A 24,987-nucleotide genomic window follows, 5' to 3' on the forward strand; every position below is an offset into this window, starting at 1 on the left:
CTGACAAGCCTGGCTTCCCACTCACACCGCCGTGGCTGGGAGACAATTTGGCACAGGCTGCCTTTGCAGCAGGCACATCTCATCAGGAGCTAAGAGGAAAGGTTGTTTCCTTGGGAGGGCAGAAGAACTGACAGCTCACAGGCAATGATTGAAAGGTCTTGCAAAAATCTCTACTACTTCCAGCAGTACCAGACAGAGAAAAAAAAAAATCAAATCTTAATTTGTTCTACTTGGGCCAGCTTTGCCATTCCAAGTGGGGACTGTGTTGCTCTGACAGGGAACACATATGGTTTTGGAGGAAGCCTTGGGAAGGCAGGCGCCACTGGTCCTGGTGCTCTCTTCTCCCAGAGCTGAATATTTCAAGGACTGATTTTAGGAGTAACTTGGAACCATTGCTGATGCTGGTGTAGGCTGTATCAATGTCAGCTTCAACTGAGACACAGAAGAGGCACACTAGTAATGAAGTTATCCTTTGAGTTCTTACAGGAATGGAGGTGATAACTGGTATTTGTTGATGCACTTCCTAGATACCCCTTAAAAAGCTTAACCAAATATAATTATGCTTGTGGGAGTGCTATGAAGTTCAGATTTTGCTTTGGTAGGTTGAACCAACTGCATATTGTTAGAAATCTGAAGGCAAGCAGCCTTGATACAGCACTTCACCACCTGGTTGCATAGAATCATCATAGAATTACAGATGACTTGGGTAAGAAGGGATCTTGAAGATTGCCTAGTTCCAACCTCCATGACATAGGCAGGGGCACCTTCCACTAGAGTAGGCTGGTGGTTAAAGCCCCATCCAACCTGACCTTGCACGCTTGGAAAGGGCATCCACAATTTCTCTGGGCAACCTGTTCCAGTGCCTCATTACCCTCTGAGTTAAGAATTTCTTCCTACTATAAATGTCTCCACTTCTAGTTTAGAACTGTTTCCCCTTATCCTGCATGAGCCTGTCTGCTCTGAAAGAATTATAGTTACACTGTAATGATAAGCCTTTGATTTATGGTGGCTTGTATCACCCAACAGCTTGTGAACAGGAAACCTTGCCTACTTGTAACTAACTCCCTGTCTTAAGTCAGATACCTTTACAGACCTGACAGATAAGTGGCTGCTGTGAACAGCCAAATCCCAAATGCTTCTTTTCTGCTTAAGAAGCACTACTGAATAACTTCCAGAGAGGTTCCTTCTCCTCCAACAGTGCTAATGGGACAATGACATCTAAAATCCTCAGGTATGAAGCAAAAAATAGATGGAAACAATAATACAAATTAAAACAAAAATATAGTATACCCTTTTAATGACAGAAGGCAACAAGAGACATTCAGAGAAGCATGAGCACAGAATTCCCAGTGGTTTAAGATCTATTACAAACATTATTATAAAACTACTCTGAAGTAGCTGACAAAGAAATTTTTCCTAAAAAATTTCCTAAAAGGCCCTGAGACAAATATAAGGAAAACCAAATACAGAGGTAGAATGGATATGATCCTTAGAATGAAAAAAGACAAAATTAATTCCATGAGGCTTGTGTGGATGGTAGGAAGGTAGCAGTGCTTAGCACAGAGCAGTGCAGATAGCAAGGTCTGGGAGGTGTCTCTCCCAAAGAAGTGACACAAGGTTTGAAAGACAAAAAAGGTAGGAACGCACTGGATCACACCCAAATATCTAACCTGAATTGTCTCCAGTCCTGCACTGCTTCCATAGAAGGTGCAGGGCACACTTGGTGGCTGACTCTGCCCATGGACCATTTCTTTGCAACCATCAGTGTATGAGTAAATCTCAAATTCTGGAAGCTCCTTTCTCTGAAATTTTATAAATTGATGTGGATTTCCCCAGTATGTTTTTGACACATTTTCTTTTTTGATGTTATCCTATTCTTGCAATCAAAATGCCTGACATGCTAATCATAATAGTTTTGTGGAGAGGGAGGTTTGGAGCATGGGGGGTTCTCCCAGAGGCAGTCCTTGGAAATGGTTGAACATGACCACAAGGGCCATAAACCGAACCTGTGTGGCTGGCATGCCTAAAAGGGAATGTTCTGATTTTCTAGTCTTTGGATTCATTGGATTTCTAGGATGTAAAAAGGAGAAAAATATTGTCTCATCTTGGAAATTCAAGTTGAGCTTCTTTCCTTCTGGCAAGTTACAAATCACAGTATAAATCATTGTTAAGTTCTGCCTCAAATTTCACTTATCAAACACTCTAACTCCTGAGTTGAGGGTTCTGCAAATTTGGACCTGTGAAACATTCATTTTCAGTTGACTCAATTTTTAGCAGAAAAAAATGTAAATGGAGAAGAAAAAATAGTATATAGCTCATTTTTCTATGGCTATTTTAGCAGTCCAATTATAAGTGGAGTAGAAAGCAAAACATTTTATCATTCAGTACCAAAGAGAGGCCTGATCATCTTTGTGCAGCAGATCTTTTTAAGTGAGTAGATATCCATTTCACAGAGGCTTTTTTACACACGAGAATTATTTTGCTTCACATTTCTTCTTCTCTGTAAAGTGGGGATTTTTTAGTGAGTTTGAAGTTAATACTTTCCAAACTTCAATTGTTTTTTAGGAATAAATCCTAGTTCTTGTTACATCACTCTAAAAAAAAAAAAGTTGTGTACTGAGCACTCAAAGGACTTATCTGTCTTATTTTAAAGAAATTGAAGGAAAGTTTCCAAGCAAACTTATAAAAATATGAACTTTATTAAACTTAAACCAGCTATGTAGCTACCCTGTGCTGCTCTGAGGAGCTTTCTGAATACCTATATTGTGTATAGTTCCAGGTTAAAATTCGAACACTGATTATGACAGCTGTATATTTATATATCTCTAAGAACAGCAACCTTAAAATTAAGACAAATGTAAATGCACCCAAATCAATATCCAACCACAAGAATTAGTATTTTGCACTGAATTTGAGGATGCTTTCATCTTGGCATCGTATGAGTGTCTAGCTGTATACCATTGACCAAAGTTAATTTGCCTACTGCTAGGGAAGCACCTTGATGTGAAGGACATACCACCTGCTGTATTATTTATTCTGTTTCTGCATCTATGAGTCCATTTTTAATTTAGTATTGCAATGCCTTAACTCCCAGCTGAGAGCTTATAAAACAACTGAAGGTTAAATCATCAGTTAATATCATTGAAACCTGTTTCTTTTGCCTCCCCCCCCCCCCCCCCCCCACAAGTAAATCCCTCTGGTTGCTAACATATTTTGATTTCTACAGCAGAAACCAATCCAAGTCTGCTTTGGGCAGAGATTCTCCCTCAAATTGCCCATGTGTGTAAATTTCAAACACCTAAAAGGAAAAAAAATAATCTAAGGATCTTCTGTAAAATGAGAGAAAAATCTCTGAGACTGATCAGGTATTTTAGGCATTTTAAGCAATAAACTGGGTATTACAGCATGCAAATGAATGAAAGAAAAGCAGCAGAGGAAAGGAGAGGCTTGTAGAGGGAAAGGTGACAGTTTTGCTGAGGAATCCTCCTGTCAGTTTCCCTAGGGAGGAGAGAAACAAAGTGGGGAGAAAGTGGGAGGAGAGCAGTGTGAAAAGGCTCTTGGATACCATGGAGATGGGTACAGTGTAAAAATCTGTATACCATAGATAAGTAAGTGGGAGGTTGATATCAAACTCCTACCAGCCAGAAAGTGGCTTTGTGCAGGGTAAACATGTTAAAGGGCTGGGGAGCAGGAAGCATTGTTTAAGACTTTGCCATACCGTTTGCCTACTTAGCACTTAGAGTGCAGGAAAGGGACAAATAAATCTTTTTGTGATTTTTTTCACATGTCTGTTCTTTTATCTATATCCAGTCTACCAGGAAGGGTAACTATTTTCTAGAGCTTTTTTTTCCCCACATTGAAGTTGTCTTACAACTTCGAACCTGCATTTTTTTTTTTTGTCGTCTCTACTTTTAATTCCAGCCCTAATTTGATTAATTGGGAGCTCATAATAAATTCATAATGCTTCTTTATCGTCCGTGAATGTGGGGAAGAAAATGTGACAGATTCCAGGGGAACTAAATGTTACTTTATGTCTGAGTAAGACAGTATGTTTTTAAAATTCAGTCTTTGTGTTACACTGCTTTGAAAGACTGTCTCAGCTCATTTTAGGATTTCTTTGTTCTCTGCTTCTAATTTTTATGCTTTTGATGCCTGTAAGATTGCTGTTATTTCTATCCATGGCTATAAGGAAAATTCTATAGTTTGTACATATGACATTGTACTTCCAAGAATTATTGGGTTTTTTTAAATTCAAAAATGTAAGACACACTGTAGAATGGTGAGTGTGGTTTTCAGAAAATTGTTATTTGTACCATTGATTCTTCCCAAAATACAAGCTGCCTGCTGCCTATGAAGCGGGGTAAAGCAAGCTGATTTTTTTTTAACCTTTTATCCACAAGCTTAGCTTCAGAATAATGCCAAAACAAGTGAATTACTTTTGTGAAAGCTTACATTTAAATGCTGTGCCTTCTGTGAAATTCAGATGAGTTGGAAGGGGAGACCATTTTCATCCCTGTTAGTTGTACCCATTGCTTTATTCAGGGAGGCTTTCTGGCCACAGACTGACTTGTGAGGTAATAATGGAACGAGAGCAGTGTTTTGCGATGGCCCTGCCTCCATGTGTGCATTCAGGAGGAAGCATGGTGCAGCAAGGTTCTTAAGACTTTAAATTGCTTTTCTGGAGGACACAAGCTCAGGAGTTGGTCCTCCTGGGTGCTCTGGAAGCGGCACTGCAAAAGTCCCACAGGGAGGGATGAGGATGGTGGCCCTGCTACAGGGCTCTGCAGGTCTGGCTCTGACCACACTCATCCCTGGCTGCTATCCTGGCCAAACAGCAATAGCAGTCCTTGGGAAAAATAGAAATGTCTCTATTCCCTGAAATATTGTACCTCCTGGATTTTCAGAACTCAAGCCAGCTGTGGTGCTGCTTGGGGTCTTCTAGAGGTTGGAAGGCCAGGATTTCCTGACAGTGGTGGTGCTGGCCTGTTGTCCGTAGAAACTAACTGGTTCTTTTCTTTTACATTTCAGACTTTAAAGGGTTCATGTTGATCTTCAAGGGTAAATTTGAAGAAGTTGTCTTAGAACATGATTTTTAATTGCCTTTTTCTCAGAAAAAGCAAAAGAAAAGCCATTAAACTTTAAGCTACAGTTTTACTGATGCTCATATCATTGCCCAGGGTGCAAATTCTAGATTTTAAAATGAGATTAAAATTAAGTATTCGGTGCTTTAAGTACAGGTTGTTGCTAGTAGGAGTACCAAAGCTGATTGTCTGCACTAAAATTGGTGAGTTTAATATCTGTGAAGAAGGATGAAGTTCTTCCTGTGGGAAAGGGCCAATGGTGTATGGTAGCAGCTCTCTGGTCACAGAGAGCAACAGACAACTGCCCCAGGCATTGTTCTGGGAAAAGCCGTGAGGAGATCAGAGAAAAGAATTAGAAACAATTCTTATCTTAACTTGCTGCACCTGCTATTGTGAACATGTGGAATGTGTTATGGAGATTTGTTTGCCAAAGGGTGGTTTCTTAATTAGCCAATGGTGATGGTGTTTTAATTAAAGGACCAATCAGGTCCACCTGTAGTGAGCTAGGGTATAAAAGCAATGGGTTTCTTTATAAAGTGAATTAGCTTTCTATGAATGCTTTGAGAAGCTATGTCACTTATAGCCCAGTCCTGACGTGCTGATAGTGCTGGTGATCAGGTTCCTCAGCATTTCTCACTGGCTGCCAGAAGCATTGCACCATGTCTCTGGTGAACTGCAAAATGTGCATCTTCTGTGTCCCCATTCCCTTGAGTTGCCTACTCAAGCTTCTGGAGTTTTCTGTTGTCCACTGGAACTGGCTGTGTGGAGAGCAAAATGCTGTGCTTTAAGATTTGGACCTGAATGGTTTACAATGAGCTGGGTGCATAACCCCAGGTTATGTGTTATGTGAAATCAGGGACAGCAGCATCACTGGCTGATAACATACTGGCTTTCTAACTTGAGCATGTTGGATTATGGTCTTAGGTTCTTTGAATCAACTTTCGGTATTGTAATCAATGGGAGAATGTGAAATGAATTTACAGGCAAGTAGTCAGCAGCTAATTTTGCAAGATTCTTCTCTGTTTGCAGTTCTGATGAACAGGATTCACCTTTATGTTACATGATGGTTAATTTGGATTCAGTTTGAGAGCACAAAGCTTGATTAGATGCAGCAAATGCATCATTCCAGCAATCTCAGACTTTTCTTCACATGATGTTAAAATATAGGTATCCATTAACACCTGTTTCTTTATTGCCACAGGTTCTGCCTGGCATACTGCAGAAGCATTGCTGTATTTTACCTGACAGGAACACAGGTAAACTTTTTGTTTAATGAGTTAATATTGTTATATGATTTGGAGAAACACAAACACAAATTGGAGTATTTAGAGAGACCTTGTTTGCTATTTATAGTCATTGAAATTCTCTTATAGGGAGTGTTAACTTGGATGTTTGGTTTAAATTACCTGCTTTCATGTGAAGATTTTATGTATTCTGTTAACATGCTGGAGGTGGCACCATTGCAGAGGTTGCTCTCAGGTCTCGCTTATAAAGTTCGTTGTATGAATTTCTGAAGCATTTATATGTTTCTAATTACAAACTTACTGCTTTGTCAAGAAAAGGGGTTTAATACTGGAGTCTGCAGCCTGCTCCTGTTGATTCACAAAAGTACTAAGCATTAAATTGCATGTAGCTCTGACTGCAGATAAATGCTTGCCCTGTGCTTATAGAGTAGAGGAATAGACTAAAGGAGTAGTCAGAAGCTGTATCACAAACAATACCTTATTGTTGTGAAGAATTAACTTAATGTGTTTGTAGAAGAACAAATAAATTGATGAGAATGGTATTGGAAGGGAAGAAAGCCATGATTTAATGTTACATTCTTTTAATACAGGAAAAACCAATTTCTTTTAACGTAAGTTTTAAAAACTTTTCAAAAATACTATAAGTTGAGTGAAAGTGACTGCATATGCAACTCTGGATATGATTTGACAGAATAATTTTAGGGAAGTATAGAAGAAGGAAGAAAAATATAGCTTTTTTTTCTGTATCTTCTTAATAGAATATATGCGATTGCTGGCATCTCTTAAATCTGCATACCCCTTTCCCCCTGTAGGTACCATTAAAATAAACCAGTTTGCTCCTTAACTTGCTATTGCCTGTATTTGAGGCACAGTTTGCACTAAAGGTAATTACAGAGAGAACTTGACAACTGTGCTGAACTGTAGTGGGATTTGTGGTTACCTGCCAATGTTCAAACAAAATTTAAAATCCGATTTCCATTTTAGATTGTGAATGTGATAGGAGTACTCTAGTAAGATAGTTCATAATACACCCATTCCAGCAAGAATTGGGAAGTTTATAGTTAGCAAACAAATTGCAGACAGACTTTGGCCTTCACAACAATTTCAAGAGCTCCTGAAAACTGGGCTTGGTGTAATGATTTCAGCCCAGTCTGTGGGCTCCTTTGCTGATATCCTGTGCCAATTATTTTTTTCCTTTTATTTGTAATATAGGAACTTGATCGAGATTCCATTGACAACCAAACTCCTCTTAACTTATATAGAAGTGTATCATGTAGATATCAGAGCCAGAGTTACATGAAGGGATGGCCTGGAGCTGGGGGGTAAGACTGACCATTTATCTGGGGAGGGTGTAATTAATATGGCTTTACAGCCAATATCAAGAAAACAATTTCTTTAAAATCTCAGTCATCTGCAATAGTGCCTTCATTTGGATATAAGAGAGAAAGGAGGGGCTTGCTAATATAAAATTTGGTTTTGAAAATTTCGAACTAAGCTCTTTGAAGAGAAAATCTATCAGGCTTTGTATGTAACAGCTGTTGTACCACTCAAGCACACTTATTTGTGAAAATATCTGTAAGTTCTATTGCATCTGTGTCACTGCTGTAGTATTTTTTTTATGTTTACCTACTATATAGTGGGGAGTTGCCAGCAGGTGCAAAGTAAATTAAATCTGTGTTCCATTTTCCTCCACTTCCCCTATTTACAGTGTTTAAACATTTGGCAGAGAGAGGGAGAGTTCAGACAGGATATGGGGGATTTTTCACCTCCTTTCTGGATTAAAAGAATGACTGAATTACAGTTTGATTACTTGCATCTGATAGAGATAAATGAACCTTTGTCTTGTCAGACTTTAGGTCAAAATCAACTAGTCCAAACTAAAAGCAAGAAATTCAGTAAATTTGTGTAAATGTGGAATGTGCTCTTTGCATTCAAATGTATGCATCATACATAATCTTGTCCAGTTTCCCTCTCAGTCAATGAGCACAGAAAAATTACCTGGCTGTGAGCTGTAAGTCTGTGTTCAGCTGCTGACAGTTGGAGGAACAAAGAAATGTGCAGGCTTGGGTGTTGTTCCTAATAAATAAAGAAGAATAAGGAGAAATAGACTTGATGGAGGGATGGAAGAACCATATAATGAGATGACAAAACCATTAGGGAAGAACAAGATGCTGTAGGGAGTAGGATGAGTGAAAGGGAGAGAGGCAGTAGCAGTTTCTTCACTTAGAGCTGTTTGACAGCTCAAGTGAAGGCAGCTTGGCATTCTTGGGCTCCTCAGTCAAGAGTGCCCCCATGACCAGACTCTTCCATGCTATCAGCACTGGAGCTGCACCCCAGGGAAAGAAATGAGCCCTTGGGAATGATGGGGCCAGTGCTACCATCCTTTTGTCTTTGGCTGCCCTTTAGACCCGAGTTTGATTCTTGGGGAATATATGCAATTAGCCTGAGATGCAATTTGTCCCTGATTGCCTGTACTCTAGAAAGCTGCACATCTCGTTGTCCTTACACTGTGTAGGATTTTGAAGTGACCACACTTTGTCAGTATGGGTATTCTGTACTTGTAAACTGGAGAAGAGAGCTATGCATGGAAAGATAGCTACATGGGAACAGTGATCTCCTTCCAGTGGTGATGGTGTGTTAGTACTTCTACCATGAACTGTTATTCTCAGTGTTTATAACTTGGCTATAAAAATATATCCTGCAAAGACTTTCAAATTCAGCCATCCCATAGCAACAAAGTTTTGGAAGAAAATACATTTTTAATGAGATTAGGTGTTTCCAAGGTTAAAGTATTGTTAATTTTCAAACATGTAAAGCCTTTACGCAATTGAATTCTTTAAATAAATCACTGAATACAACTGGTAGTTTCTTGCATTAAGCTTTGCTAACAGTGATGTTTCAATTCTTAAACATTCATTTATTTGTGGCTTTCCATTAATGATATTTTCATTACTTAATTAAAAGTTTATCTAGCATGCACTGGCACAATGTGTGCTTGTTATTGTGTTAGCTGGTGTCATGGTTTGATACTGGCACAATGCCAGTGCCCCCATGAAAATATATTCTCCCTGGTGTCTGCTGTGAGATGTGAACAGGAATAGAGCAAAGCAGGCTCCAGCTTAGGAAGAAAGGAAAAAAAACTTTATTAACCTACAACTATATGTAAAAAGCAACACACACAGAACTCAGAATGAAAGCCTTCCAAAAACATTCCTCCTCCCCACACCAAATTCCAATTTATCACAGTAAACAAAACCTTGGATTCTCAATTCAGTTACCACCCCTCAGAACACCAACTTTCAGTCCATCACCACCCTTTAGATAATCAATTCTCAGTTCACCAAGGAGAGAGGAGTCCCTCTTGTGCCCTAGGCTTCCATGTCATACGTGGCACTGCCTGGAGATCATTGCCATCGTGACATCTTCCTTCCATGCCCAGTGCTCTCACCACTGTGCATGGACCTGAGCTGCTTCTAGGGCTCTCCCTTTAAGGGTACTTTGCCCAGTTCCAAAAAGAGCAGTCTCTCACTTTTGGGACACCTGTCCCCCCCAGATTCACCCCCTGGGGCCGAGGGGGCTCGAGAACAGAAATCTTCTCCTTCACTGAAGACAGAGGGCACCAACCACCCTCCTCACCCATTGTCTCTGTTCATGCACTCTTTCACGTAACATCACTGCACTCCCTTGGCTACAAGCCGTTGCCTCCCCCTAAATGCAGTCTCTGTGTCACAGGAAAAATGGTTCTATCCATGGCTATACAAAAAAAGTCCAGCCAAAGGCCACTCCATCATCTCCACCCACCTAGGATTCTTCTCAACTTCTCTCAGACATCTTTCACTTGCACAAACTAGACTGGACTAGATCTAGTCTAGATCTGAATCCTAGACTAGATGCCTTTATTCTACACTTCCATCTTATATGCCATAACCCTACTGTAATAACTGTATTGATGGCCCTGCTCAGTTTCTTTCCATCTCCTGACCAGAGAGCAACAACTGGGATGCATAAGCAGTTATAAAGTTAATTGGAAGAAAAGCAGCTACATGATCTGTACATGTGTTAGTAACAAGATCATAATGGGAAACAGTGTGAATGTACTAATGACCTGGTCGGGAGCAGCTTGCTTATTTTCTTGAATTATAACCCTCCCTCTCTCCACACTCCATCTGGGTGAAATAACCCATCCCTTTTGATGGACAAACACCACTCTCTGTGTGCACATACAGTCAGCTCATATTCCCTTCATAAATATTTCCCAACAATGATCTATCCCCTGTTACTGGGCAATCTTCAGCCAGTGCACAAGTCCTTTCTGTTTCTGGAGAATTACTTCTGTAAACCTTGGGCAGATGCTGAAGCTGTCCTTCCTCCCTCCCTTATTAAGGTATTTGTATATGGTAATGGATAAGAGAGCTGTTCATGCAGGATGAGCAGTGCCCTTGGTTTCTACCCTCAAAATGAAGATAGCCATTAAATGCAATATGTTTTGACATTCCTGAACAAAACAAAAAATTGAGGGGTGGGACTGCTGATTTGAAACAGAGAAGTCAATGTACCGTGCTGTGGGTTGCTTTTTATTTAAATGTATGTATTTTCAAAATTTATTTTTATTTCCAGTCTTGCTTGAAATAGAACTCTTCAGGCAGTACATGTGGGTTGTTCAGCTGTAGAAAATTTCATGCAAATAAAAAGAAGAAATTTATCTGAAAGCTTATGCTTTTGTGTATTCTGTATTTAAGCAGTCTTAGAGCAGAAGAGTGAATTATTTGGAATTTGATTTTCGTTTATCCCAGGCCTCCCTGTATCATGATTTAGCACAATAAATGATCCGCAAAGTGTGCCCAAATACACTTGGTAAAGTAAAACATAATAGAACTCCTTAACAGAAGGCACTTGCTGTGAGTTTTACATTGCTGCAGCAGTTAAATGGACATTCTTGCACTGCAGAGATGCTGGTAGCTGTGTGTTTTGTCTGTCTCTGTTGTGCTCTTGATACGCAATTATTAGTTTTCCATCATGTGAGAAAATTGCACAAACAACCTCTATAGTATTCTTTTCCATCGAAGCCATGAGTTTGGTATGTGGTGGACTGCAATTTTGGGCTCGTTTTTCCCACTGAAGATCCCAAAGGAAGGAATGAATCAATAGTCACTAGCAGCTTCTTGGGCTGATTCATTCTTTGATGCTTTAATCTTGAATTTCCCCTCTCATCCTGAAGGAGAACATGGGTACAATAAAAAGCATCTGCAGCTATCTTGCTGACTTGATTCTGATAAACAGCTCTCTTAAACTTTGAGCAACACTCTTAGAAAAAAAAAGGAAAAAAGATTGATGCTGTCTCAAGTTTCTTCATAACCCATTTTCAGGTCAGCTCTTGTGTGCTGATATTGAACTTGCGCAAGATGTTAAATCCTTCATTATAATCATCCTCTTTTGTCCACTGCATTGCCTAAAATTGCACTGAAAAAAGTGAAACCGATGTTCTGCTTTCTGCAGAGAATGAGTAATATCTTCTTGAGAGAGTGGTAATTGCTTTATATACAAAAGCAGGAATTTAATAATAACCAATCTCTTCATTGGGTAAAGTGCAGCCCAGGACAGTAATATTTCATCCTTTGCTTGTTTGCTTTTCTTCCTGTTACTTGAAGAGCAAATATTGACCTGGAGATAAATCCAAGGTGGTATTAAATAGAATTCCTGCACTAAAATTTACTAAATTGGATAAAGAAGTTAACATAGCTTTTTTTCCCTTTAACTACAACTGTGTTACCTTATTAGATTTTTAAAGTACAAGTAGTGTGAATTAGTGCTCGAAACCAATGTGTTTTATAACTAGCAAATACGTTGCTGCCTGCTAGTTAATTTTTATATGTGTGTGTGTATATATATATATATTTGTTGAAATGCAATGGATCTTTGTAAGAAGAGCCATCCAGATGACTGGGCTGACAATGTGTATGTATGAACTGTACAGCAGCCAGTTTCATTTCACAGAAGGAGTTACAGCATAGTGTTCAGAAGCCAAAGTCCTGTACAAAAATATCTTTACCATATTCACTAGCATATTCCATCTAAACATTTCCAAGTATTAAGTTAATTGTGATGAATTTTTGCCTTGTGTCAATGTGATAAAGAATGTTTTTTCCTATCATATCCTCTTTAATCAAAGAGGAAGTCAGATTATCAACTGCTTCACATAAGAATATTCACTGGAGTCATATAGCATCCTCTGTAGAAGTTCATTGCTGAAACTGAAGTTGTCCTTTTGCTTTCAAGATGTAGTTATAGATTTTAGACAGTTCCTGCAGATTTCACCTGCTGTCTGCTTGCTGAGTTAAACATGAGCATTCTCATTCAGATGTTCAGCTGCAGGCTGCCTGCTGGTACTTTCCAGCCCAGTTTCCATGGAAATGGAAATTAGAGGGCAGAAAATAAAGGAAGAATACGTACTTTCTTAATCTTCTAGTTAATCCGGAAGTTCTCTTACCTTGGTGTCAAGGTTGTTTTGCTTTAGTTGGATAGGCATATGATGCCAACTTCTGCAAATTCAAAAATGAATTAAACTCATTATCAGAGCTGTTACAAACAATACCTGTTACCATGACTGTGTAGAGGTGTTGGAGATCACCAGAAGAGGATGAAGAAGGAAGAACTGGACTGGGAATGAATAAACTGATGAAAGGATGTGTGACAATACCCAGTAGCCATTTTAAACTTAGTACTGCTAGATGTCTATCTAGATTAAGGAGCTATACGCTTTCCATCTCAAACTAGCCAGAAGACAGCTTTGTCTTATTGGATCTGTATATACCTAGGATTATTCATCTTGATCCACTAAAATCTGGTCTCCATGAGAGCAAAAATATAGGCAGGTTGGGCTAGACTCATACTTCAAAGGGACCATGTCTATTATCTCGAGACCAATAAGACCTTAGACTTCAGTATCAAGGCAGCTATAAAATTAATCAACACATATTAGTTCATTTAAAATAATTGGGCAGGCTAGAAGACTCTGTGTATGTGTGAGCAAAAAAATGTTTTAAGGCTCCAGCTGGCACAGATCTCTGTGCCATTCTGCTTGTAGTGTAAAAAGAAGGATCAGAGTACACAGTGCTGGTGCCTCAGTCTTTGCATGGTGTCCTAGTTGGTTGCAAGCATTGTACGAAGACCTTTTTGGAGTTCCAGGTCCCCTACTACCACTAGTTCATCCAAGGAGATATTTTTCCACTTTTATTACTGTTATGAGAAGTCACAGTTTTGCTTCACCCAAAATGGTGTAGTCTTAAAACCAAAACACTGAACAAAATACTTCATTGATGTTTAGATGTCACGTTAAATGTTTCAAGATTAATAAAATATGCTCCCCTGAAGGGAAATGTTGCCTAACCCCTGTGTTCCCAGGACTGAGTGTAAAGCATTAGCTGTAAAATAGCACTTTCCCAACAGTCTCACCCTCCTATGTGTGGAGAAAACAGGGACTGAAGAAAGAATTCTGACTTGGTGAGGCTTAATTCTAGAGGCAGACGTGGGCATGCGTGTTCGCAGTCTTTGCCTAACGTCACAAGAGTCCTGGTAGCTAAAAGTGCGTAGGAAGGAAATTCTCTCCAGAAAACAGCATCCCTTTCAAGAAAGCTTACTTGACCTTTACTTCTGAAATGTTTTGTAAAGCATTTCCATGTGTACAGTTCAGCTGCTGAAGGAAGAGAGACCTGTGCATCCTCAGACACAGAAACAGCAGGCAGCTCTGATAACTGACCATGCCAATAATGTGAGTAGGTCTTGATAAATAAAAGCTTATGTAGAATGACTGATTTCTATATGCCACTGTTTGGGATTTTTATTTTTTCGTGCTTGCATCTATTTGTGAAACGGTTGCCCAGGCATTATGTAAATCACATGGACTGAGGGGCTCTGAGTGTGTGAGTACTGCACACGGGCACTCTCTCGTGGAGGAACGTGGTTCTGAAGTTCACTGCCAAAAGGTACAGCGTGGCCAACACAGTGCTGCGTGTGGGTAGGGGTAAGGAGTGCGTAATTGAGCAGAGAAATCAAAATACAGACATTTCTACTCATACAGTGAGTCAGGAAAACTGTTAGTATGTTTTTCTAGAACAACTATAAGTTAATGGTGAGGAGCACAGGGAATTCTTATAGATCTCAGAGGAATAGAGCTATAATGCTGAAGGATTCTTGAATTAATTGGTTTTACGTGGGTTCAGTGGACCACACTGATATTTCATTACCCTTAGAGAAATTTGACTGTAGGCCAAAAAAGCTATTCCCTTACCTTTTAAAGCTCTGAGGGGTGCCTGCACAAAAGTATCTTGATTCCTTGCTTCAGTAGCATTCTGTCTCTCCAGCTACGTTGAGGCACCTCTGAAGCAAGAACAGACCTCTTGGCTGGTGTGCCTTAAGTACATAAGTCAGTTGTGCAAAGTATAGAAGTAAAAAACATGTTTTGTTTGCTACCATTTTAAAAACTTTTTAATTATATTCCTTTTTCTCTTAAATTGCAATTTAATTGTAAGTAGATTGTTATCTTTAAAATATATCTGTTCCTGAGCTTTGAAGACACCCTGTCCTGAGAGGGGTAAGCCATCTAAACAGCATTGGAAGTGACTTCCAGTCTTTTATTGCAGAGTCACAAAATTTGTATCACAATCCTTCAGTTTGGTGGACATTTTTCAAAGTTTTGAAGAGCAAAAGATTTTTTTCAGGTTTGTGGAAATAATGGAATTTTTCATGAAAGTTTTTTTGGAAAAAGAATGTAAGTTAGAAAAAATAAGGGCTAGAATTCACATTGCTAACTTGTTTAAAGAAATCTGTTTTATGAAACTCTTGTTTGCTGTATTTTGTCCTTCTTCACCCACCTCCCACTCCTCCCACCCCTTTTTACTAGAAGAGTGGGAAAGTATGGGGAATTGGATTCTGTATCTAAGATGCCCACAGGGTTAGATAACTTTTATTTTCATAAGATGCCTGAACAATCTTTCCTTGCTCTAAGGCATGCTTGTTAATTTGGAATAGTCTGCCTCATGTTTTGGACTAGTGTTTAACTCTCTAGGATAGAATAACAGTTTAAAAGAGATGTAGCATGCAAGCATCTCCATGATTAAAACCATCAGCGTTCTCTTTCATTCTATTTCTACATTTTCCAGAAAATGACATCCCCCTTCCACTGATGTACTAGTGGAAACTTCTTCCAGATGTATGTTTTTTCTTTCAGCTGACTTTATTAATGTACAGTTTTTCATGTCCTTCCTAAATCATCTTGTATTAGCCTGTTGGGTGGGAGTATTAACACATACATTTTGTTATCAAAACATCTGAGCTGTTCATGCTTTCTGTTCTACAGTGATATTCTCTATGTTTAAGATGGTTTACTTTGCTAGAATGATTTTATTTGGAGTAACGCTGTATGACGTGGTTCTCCTGCCTTTTGGGATACTATAGGAGCTATAAATAACAGTGGCTAATGTCTACAGTCATGCACAACAGGAAGCAATTTAACCACTTGTCTCCTTTCTGTCACGATGGGAAATATCAAACATTTGTGCATCAATAATGCATGCGATCCCCAAAGCCATTAGTGGTGCTTATTGTAGAAGTGTATTACCAGAGGCAGTGCTGCACCCTCTGCACTTGAGATTAAACGGTAGCAAATGTTTCCATGCATGTGGTTTCGTTGTCTCAGTATGACTGTGCATTGGTTAAGACACCAGCTGTACCTCCAGAGAATCCCTCCCAGTCTGCCAGCCCAGAGGAGCCACACTGTTAGGCAGGGAAAAACAGGGGAAGAGCTTGGGAACAGCAAAAATGGGCACATTAGCTTATCCTGCTTGACACAAAGATCAATGGGGCAGGGAAGGATTAGAGAAAGTGAAGATGTTTCACCATAAAGGAGGCTGATATTTCAGTCTATCTGTGAAAGTCATTGTACAAGATTAGATGCATGTTGTCACTTGTAGGTTGTATTAATTTTATTAAAATATGTTGGTTTGCTGGACTTACGTAGGTAAATGCTTAGATGAGAGAGTTTGAATATGTAGCTGGCCAAAGCTGCTGTCCCAGAATTCCCCAGATCTTATCTGGACACAGCTGAAAATCAGGAAGAAGTGAGGGTAGAGAGTACAGCACCAAGGAAACTATGAGAAGCATAACTCACAACTGTTCTCATTTGACAGCAAATCCTGGGGATGAATCATCTGCAGATTTTCAGTGGTATATATAGGAAACCTAAACTTACCAAAGAATAGTGATGGGATGACAAAAAGCCATGGGGGCATTTCTGGTTTTTCTTTCCTTATGTAATGGCTTCTTGAATGTCCTTTTTAAACCAGGGACTGATCCTCTGTACTGTACCATTAACACTTGTGAGCCACGAGCCTCCATACTGAACATGGGCAGAACAATGCTGGAGGCTTCAGTTGACAGAAGTTTAATTCATGAACCACCTTCACAAATATATTTGGAAATTGTGACTCACAGAAATCAGCCCACAAGGCATAAGAAATTACATCATGGTTAAGCTGCAGGTGATTATAAATGTAAGGGATAAGATAAGCTTCAGGAAAGGCATGTATATATTGAAAATGCTTCAATACTTTTAGATTCCTTTCTAATTTGGAGGGCAGTTGGATGAAGCAATACAAAACTGAAAATCTGAGGAGGAAAGGTCAGCATGGCATGGATTGTTAATACCATGTGTTATGAGATGTGTCCTTTCTTTCATTACCATAAAGACTTGGAAATCATTGACAGCCATGAGCATCTGTCCATTAGGATTAGTTATCAATGCTTCATATGCCTCAGTGTAAATCTTTTTGATGTATTGTATTTGAACTAAATATATATAATGATTCTTTACCAAGATCACTGCAATTTGTTGCCCAGTGCTAAAATTTTCTCTCTCTTGTTTCTATGGAAACTGTAATACTGATAAGACACAGTAAACAAATGCACTGTATCATAAGCCTCCCCTTTAGCAGGACATTAATTTTGCTAATATCTGTCCAAATTTGTCAGGTGACAGGTGTTGTTCATTTAACCATTCAAACAGTAAAGTATCAATTTAATTTTCACTGAAGACTTCTAGCTTTGAGGGCTTTTACCTGCTTTTAAATAATTTTCCTAACACAGTGATGAGTTGGTACGTACCGCTGCTAATATTTGCTTAGCTCAGAGGAGAGTAGTAAGTGCTTATATGAAGTGCTTCAGAAACAGAAAATCTAAAAGTGTACAAGTACACTTGTTGCTAGCTAATGCAGAAACTAAAAGCTTCTTTTGCCTTTGATCTTTTGAACATTTTTATGTGGCATGATGTTTTGGGGAAAGGTCAGCAGGTGGCCTGCTGTCTAAGAATTAGACAGGCTTTTGTGGAACAAGTTACGCCTCACAAAGTGGAGTGTCGTCTTCCTGAGCCGTGCCCAATTGCAGTCTTGAAGTATTTTACTCAGCAAAAAGCTCTCTTTGCATTCTGGAGTGCCAGACACAGCCACACAGTGAGGAGACTGACCTCCTCCCCCCTGCTCTGGCTGGAGGACTGGCAGGTTGCAGGCAGTGCATCCCCTGTGGCACTGAGGACCGTGCGTCTTGAGGGCACGTGCTTGAGTTGAGGTGGCAAACTCCATACTCACTGCCCATACAATAAAATCCCTGCTTGATTGCTGATCTTGCCTTCTGTTTTAGAACCTTCCTTCTGTTGTACCAGCTTTAAGGTGACTAACCATGCTGAAAATGGTAAGGAGGTTTTCAGAGACTAGAACTGAATAAATTGTTCAAATCAGTCAATAAATGCTCTGCTCTTGCTATACTTCTTGAGTGGTTTATGGTGAGTGAGAAGTCAAAGCTCAAATAGCCAAAGTTAGGAATGGAGAAGCCTGCTTGGTTTTCATGTGCTGAAGAGATTGGAATTTACTCTGAACTCTTCCCCTGGGCAGCAGGGTGGCAATGAGGCAGCCACCTTTGCTCCAGTTTTTAATGTTAAATATACATTAACAACTTAAAGAACTGCCATAGCATAAGCAAAATGCTTTTTATTTTCTGTGAAAAGCTTATGATGCTTGTCTCATTGAAGACCTGCTGTGTTAAATATATAACTAAATCAGTTGATTACTTAATGGCAGTCACTTCTAAAAAGACTTTAGAGAAACTGATGGGAATGGTGTGCTAATAAGGAAAGTTGGTGATCTAGAGAAACACAAATCATCACTCAAAGCCTTGATGTACTCGTGGTAATGGTAGTGATAAAATTTTTAGGTTTTTCTTTTTAGTTTCTTTAGCAGGAATATGAATATCATTACTGTGACAGGGACTGAGATAGTCTATCTGGGTTTTGGATTTTGGATACAGTGGTGACGAATGGTGCTCCTAAAAGACACAGAATTACTTTGATATTCCATAAGAAGTAGGCTGGTGGATGTGTGCAACTACTTCTTTGTGTGCAAACACAAGTGTCTTAGTATCATCCTAAAGAAACCCTTTTTAGGCAGGGCATCAAGTTTGACTGGGGCTCTTGAGATACTTTTTACTGCTTCAGTGAGCCTGGCTCCATGAGGGAGCCTCCTGTGCTTTTTCATAACTATTAACTCAAGAAGCAAATGAAGGCACATCAGCCTGCACAGGCAGAGATTTCTCTGAAGGACTGAAATAGTATTTTATTTTGCCATTTTTATTTTTTAATGGGGAGCAGGCCATAAGTCTTCATTATGATTGTCTTTCCATTTCTAGTGTTTACTTGAAAAAAGACAGATTGTACCATATATCATGCAACTTATAAAGGGGGCTTGTAGAAAGATAAAAAACACTTTTTACCAAGGCAGTGAGCATTGGGCATTGGTTTTAAACTGAAAGAGGGCAATTTTGCATTGGACATAAGGAAGAATTTTTTACAATGAAAGGGGTAAGGCAGTGTAAGAAGATAAATGGTGGATGACCCATCATTGGAAGTGTTCAAAATTAGGCTGGATAGGGCTTTGTACGACTTGACCTAGTGAAAGATGTTCCTGCTCATGGCAGAGGGTTTTGGACCAGAGAATTTTTAAAGATCCCATCCAACCCAAACCATTTGATGAAACTATGTTTTTTGGTTTTGTTTTTAAAATTTTATTTGGCTTTACTTGTTATTTGAATTAAAATTCAAGAAGGGGTAAACTCCAAGATAGATTTGATTGCTTGTCCTTTCAATTTTCATGAGATTCACCTTGATATTGGAAGGCAGATTTTGGCCTTAAGGTTGACATCTTCAAAATGTCATCCTTGAAGGCATGAAGATATTACTCTCTTGGAAAACATTGCAATTGATATTTGCTGGGCTGCATTGCCTGTTTTCTGCTAGAGCTGGTCTCTGACTTCTTTACTCCAGTAATTTATGTGAGGAGGCTGTGGTCATCTTTCTGCTTTTGAAACTCCATTGTTTAAGCCCTTGTGGAAGACGTCCCATGCCATTTAATCATTCCGATTTTTTTGAGTTGTAATTCAAGAGCATCACAGACCACAGATATATTCACTAATGTTCTGTGTTTTTCTTTTACTTAGGACCTTTCATAACTCTGCATAGCTAATAACTCAAGTCTTCTTCATTGTTGGTAGTTATTTTCATAATTTAAAAAAAATTTGACAGTTTTATCACTTTGTTAGATATTTTGCTCATTCTCATGCCTAATGTTTTGCAGTTCCCAGTAGGATTTTTTGTTATTGCCTCTCTAGTTTTGCTGCAGGTATTTGATCTTTTAATTTTTTTCTTTTTAACTTATCTGATTTTTTTCTGTCTTTTTAAAAATCCTATAAGAAACAGGTTGCTATTCACTATACTTCCTCTTTATTGATGTAGCTTGCAGATTCTTAGCTTTTTGATGTTGTGTAATTCTTGGCTGCAAAATTCAGAGCTTCTTTAACTGTTACTGGCATCTTTGTTTGGCATTATAGAAGACATATGGCTTCCTACAAAACTGTGTCGTTATTTAACTTGATTTTCATTGCCTTCCTGTTGGAGCTTTTGGCTAAGGTATAAATACTGCATCATAAATATTTCTTTCCCCGCTCAAGAAATCTGATGTTGACTTAACACTGAGCATTCTAGGACAACCTAGGAGGTTTAGCTTGCAGTAAAAATATTTTGTTTTTTCAATCCCCCCTTCTTCCTCCTGGTACTGGGCATGTGTGCACAGCACGTTAATTTTTGAATTTTGTCTCAAGCCATGTGGATAGGATGGTATGGGAGTGCCAAGAGTGAGCTAATTTTTCAGCAGAAATGAAGATATGGTTTATCTTTTTTGTTGTGGTTGCTGTTGTATATTGATTTGAGGTTCTTTTTTTTTTTTTTTTCTGCATAAGTGAAAAAGTTAAAGATGGAATTTTCATTTGGTTCCTTTAAATTCATTGTCTTTTCTACTTGCACCATGGTCAGCCAAAGTGAAGGCAGGGCAGTCACAGGCATAGTGTTGTTGCTCTTTAGACTGAGTTTCCAGGCTCCCACAAATAGCATGCATTCTCCAACACAATTCATTGCTGTTGCCAGGGGTCTGTTTTTCAGAAACATTTTTCCATTCCAGGTATTCTGAATTGGTATTCCTCTAAATTCATGACTATATATGTTGTCCATAATTTAGGATCTCTGGAATAGTTGAGTAATGTCTCTGTCTCTTCATAAGCATATTTTACATTTAATGTCTTCCTAATGGATGGTAACTTTTAACTTATGACTCATTCTGCCTATACACAGAATTTCTTATGGAATTACTAATTTTGCATGTAGGTTAATAAAATAATTTTACAGTGATTTTGATTTTTTGGAGAATGTGATATATGGAAGATTTCTGCCTGAAGGCATATTATTTAATCCAGTAGCAAACTGCATTTTTCTAATTATATGTATTTTATGTGATGGCCATAGGTTTTTTAGATCATTCAGATAATCAGAGGAGACCTCTAGGTCTGGAAGGTCTGATTTGAACTTTGGACAATCTCTTCTCCTTGTCCAATGCAAGTTCCATTCATGCCTGCCTGGAGGTAACTCCTGATGCTTGTGCAGCCTGTGACTGGTTCCACAACTTTCTGAAGCAAAGTAGGTCTGCATGTAATTAGTCTTACTATTAGATATTGTGCAAAATATTTCAAACTGCATGAATATACCATGTTGCAACTTTAAACTTAATATTATTGTTCGGTCAACCATGGACATAGAGAATATTTGATTTTTATGTGTTTTTGCAATAGTATTTTATGTACCTGGGAACTAGTGCCCTTGATTTGAGCCTTCTCTGTTCCAAGAAAAAAATGTTAAAATAGTTTCTTGGCCCTTTAACCATTTTTTTTTTCTACACTTCTTGTGGAAAAAGTGAATCAGGCTTTGTATATTTTTTCCTCAAAGTGTGATGTGACTGCATTGAAATTTCTTCTTACAGAGGTAAGAAAATGTGATCCGTGTTCCTAGATAACAAGAATGCTTGTCCTGTAGTTATTTTTGAATCTAGTTAGAAATATTAAACATTTGCCTCTATTTCTGGTATTAGTTGTAAAATAAATGACATAGGCCAACATAGCAGCCACAATGAAACGATCCTGCTTAATCTAAGTGAATTGGAAGCATAAGAAGAAAGTCATCATTTAAAAGCTCAGTTTTAAGAAGTCAATTAATATACACAGCTGTGGATTGCCTTTCATTTAAACAAGAATTAAGGCATGATAACTTCTTGATTCTCAACTATATTCTTGTCCTGCATTCTCTCCTTCCCCCATCCCTCCATCGGTGGTAAAATGAGACTTTAAAAAGTATTCTCATTTCTGTATATCTTCCTAACTCTAGCTAATTTATTCTATTGATTCATTTAGAGGTGATCTTTGCAGAAAGTAAAGAAAAACATTTAGCCAATTTCCATCAGTTCTAACCTTGAAATTATTAACAGGATAGCTTCATTGATGTTATAGATATTGACTTTGTGATGCACTTACAATATTTAAAGTTCAACAGCCAATAAGTAAATCATACTAACATATAAGTTAACTGGCAACAGTGACCCTTGACCATTTCTGCATTGCCTTTTCCATATATTTATGAAACAACTGCCATCCCAGTGATAATCCGTATTTTCAGTCCTTCAGTGTTTTTCATTAATGTACTCACATTCAGATTACACACTGGGAAGTAAATCTGTGGGAGTTAAGTGCTTGTTTTCTTATGTTATGCAAATAAAGAAATGTGGTTAGACATATTGCTGCAATGATGATTTCCAACATCAAGTATTTTATTCAAATGAGTTAAAGGGCATGTATGCATCTAGCAGAGGCTGCATACTTGCCTTCCATCTAGGTACTTTTCCTCTTTTAAATTTCTTAATATCAAAACATAATCAACTTGGGTTTTTTAAGCTGTGCATGCTAGTTGGATTTTTGAAATGAAGCTTTCTGAAGAAACTAAGTCTTTCTATACCTTCTTGAGGTATTTGGAAGTATCAGTTATTTTTTTTCTTTTTTTCCCTTCTTTTATTTTATGACTGAGTATTTGTTTGCAATTCAAAAGTCCCTTTATCTTTTTCCTGGGATATTCACCAAGGGTTTTTGGGAATCTATTAATGTAATATTTTAGAGTTCAATGAGTTTGTCTTTCCTCCAGATCACCTCAAGTTGGCTAAAAAATGTAAAGATTATTTACAAATATGGCTGTGTACATTAAAATGATATGGAACTGGCACCTGGGCTTTCTGTCACGAGGGAAGAAATCTTCTGTAGGTTTGACTCCTTTCTTTATGAGGACCTTATACAGCAAAGTACTTAAAAGTATCTTTTTTCAAAGATATTAGGGAAAAATATGGTGAAAATTGGCAGAAAGTTTAATGGAGGATTTTAGACAACTTAGAAACAGCAACAAAAAATTATAGCAGAGGACTAAGCGCATTGTAGTTGAGGTAAATCACACTACTGATGTCTATGTCTATATGTCTAGCCACATTTCTTTATTTGCATAACATAAAGAAATAAAAGAAATTAGGTGGTTTCAATAAATATTTCTATCCTGTATTCTACTTTTCAGGTGTAAGGCCTTGTGTTATGTAAGTCAGTAGTTTTTCTGTAACAGCAGAATCTACAAATAACATTAGAAGTATCTGTAGAGTCAGGTCATTTACATCCCAGTGCGTAAAAAGCCGGGTTGAAAGTTTTCTGGTTCATTGTTTATGCCAGAATAATTCAAGGACAGTTGAGGAAACTTCTCTACACATGGCAGGGGGGATGGAACTAGGTGATGTTTAGGCTCCTTCCAACCCAAACCATTCTATGAAAATTCTCTGTGTGTGCCAGCATTATACCAGTATTCAAAATAACAATCAGGATTGTTCCAGTAGCAAATTAGATTCATTTTATATAAAACCTGAATTCTGTCTAATCTTTTTGGTTAGTAAATAGTCCCAGGTTTAGACTTTGTAATGGCTTTTTACATTTTTAAATGGCAGAAGGTCTTGTCATAGAATCACAGGATGGCTTGGGTTGGAAGTGACCTTAAAGGTCCTGCAGTTCCAAACCCCCTGCCATAGGGAGGGACACCTTCCACTAGACCAGGTGGAAGGACCATCCAACCTGGCCTTGAACATTTCCAGGGATGCAGAAGTTTTCTTCAAGGCTTCAGTTAATGTCAGCCAAATGCACATAGAGTGCTGCAAGCTTCCTAGCTTGATGCAGATGATTTAGAAACATCACTTCATTATAGCAGAGCTATGGGCTAGATACTGGTTGAAAGACAGATTTCAAAAGGTTGCTGTGATGGCAGTGAAAAGAGATTGTTTTTAGAATGGCTGTGAAACAAGTAGAATTAGGCTCAGCCCAATTCAGCACTCAACTGGAATTAAATATAAAAAAAAATCTTATAAAAATTGTATCCGAAACAAACAATTATAACACCATGACTAGAATATGTGTATGAATTAATGTCATTCATGTCCACAAAGGTGGACACTTTGTTCAGGTAAAAATTAAAAGGCCAGTTAGGGCCAAGAAAAGGAGGTCATAAAACTAAAATAGCAAAGAATATCTTCTTGGAAATTTCAACTCTTTCTATTCTCTGGTGCTGGACATAGGATGCCGCACTGTTTTACGGTCATGCTGGGAGCTGAAGGGCTCAATTACTTATTCAGTATTTAAACAGAGGGCTAGGGAACAGGAAGGGGGCTTCAGCATTACAGTGGAGTTCTTGATATTAGTACGTGACAGTTTCCTTGCTTGTCTATTTTAAGTGACCTTGGAAAAGCACATAGGCATGTAAAAAAAGGAAAAAACCCTTAAAATCTGGGTAAAATGCCTTACATTAGACTCAGTTTGATCTTTGGCTTTTCAGAAACAGAGGTGTCTTTCAGTTGAACCAAATCAGTCCAGAGCGAATGCATCATCAAATACAAGGCTCTTCAAATTGTCAGAGAAAAGTAGAACAACACAACTACAAATAAGGCAATTTTTTTTTCTGTGGTGAAAATGGATGTAGAAATGTCTGGTGAAACTTATTTCCTATGGCAGATTCTTAATCTCTGACCAGCTCCACTCATATCTGTTCTGTCTCATTCATGAGGAGTTTTGGGTTGACCCTTCCAGCTGAAGAGGCCAGTCCTGCTGAGTCAGAGGTGTATTTCTGGAATATGCATGAGACATGCACTACAATACCTAGCCAAATGATAACC

At 38.4% G+C, this 24,987-nt stretch overlaps 1 protein-coding gene across 6 annotated transcripts in view; it reads left to right on the forward strand.

Moving 5' to 3' along the window:
• Positions 1 to 24,987, forward strand: part of DLGAP2 (DLG associated protein 2) — a 450,442-nt gene that overhangs the window by 72,222 nt on the left and 353,233 nt on the right. For 4 of the 6 annotated variants that reach the window (XM_054280610.1, XM_054280612.1, XM_054280611.1 and 1 more), the window contains exon 2: positions 6,283 to 6,337. In XM_054280610.1, the coding sequence (XP_054136585.1) occupies positions 6,283 to 6,337 (55 nt within the window). Of the gene's footprint in view, positions 1 to 6,282; positions 6,338 to 14,000; positions 14,094 to 24,987 lie in introns of those variants that run through there. The other 2 variants (XM_054280616.1, XM_054280618.1) reach the window with 1 other exon arrangement.

The sequence above is a fragment of the Melozone crissalis genome, unplaced genomic scaffold, assembly GCF_028551555.1.
Source record: "Melozone crissalis strain CALT ecotype California unplaced genomic scaffold, PUWL_Pcris_2 ptg000027l_1, whole genome shotgun sequence".
Lineage (NCBI taxonomy): Eukaryota > Metazoa > Chordata > Aves > Passeriformes > Passerellidae > Melozone > Melozone crissalis.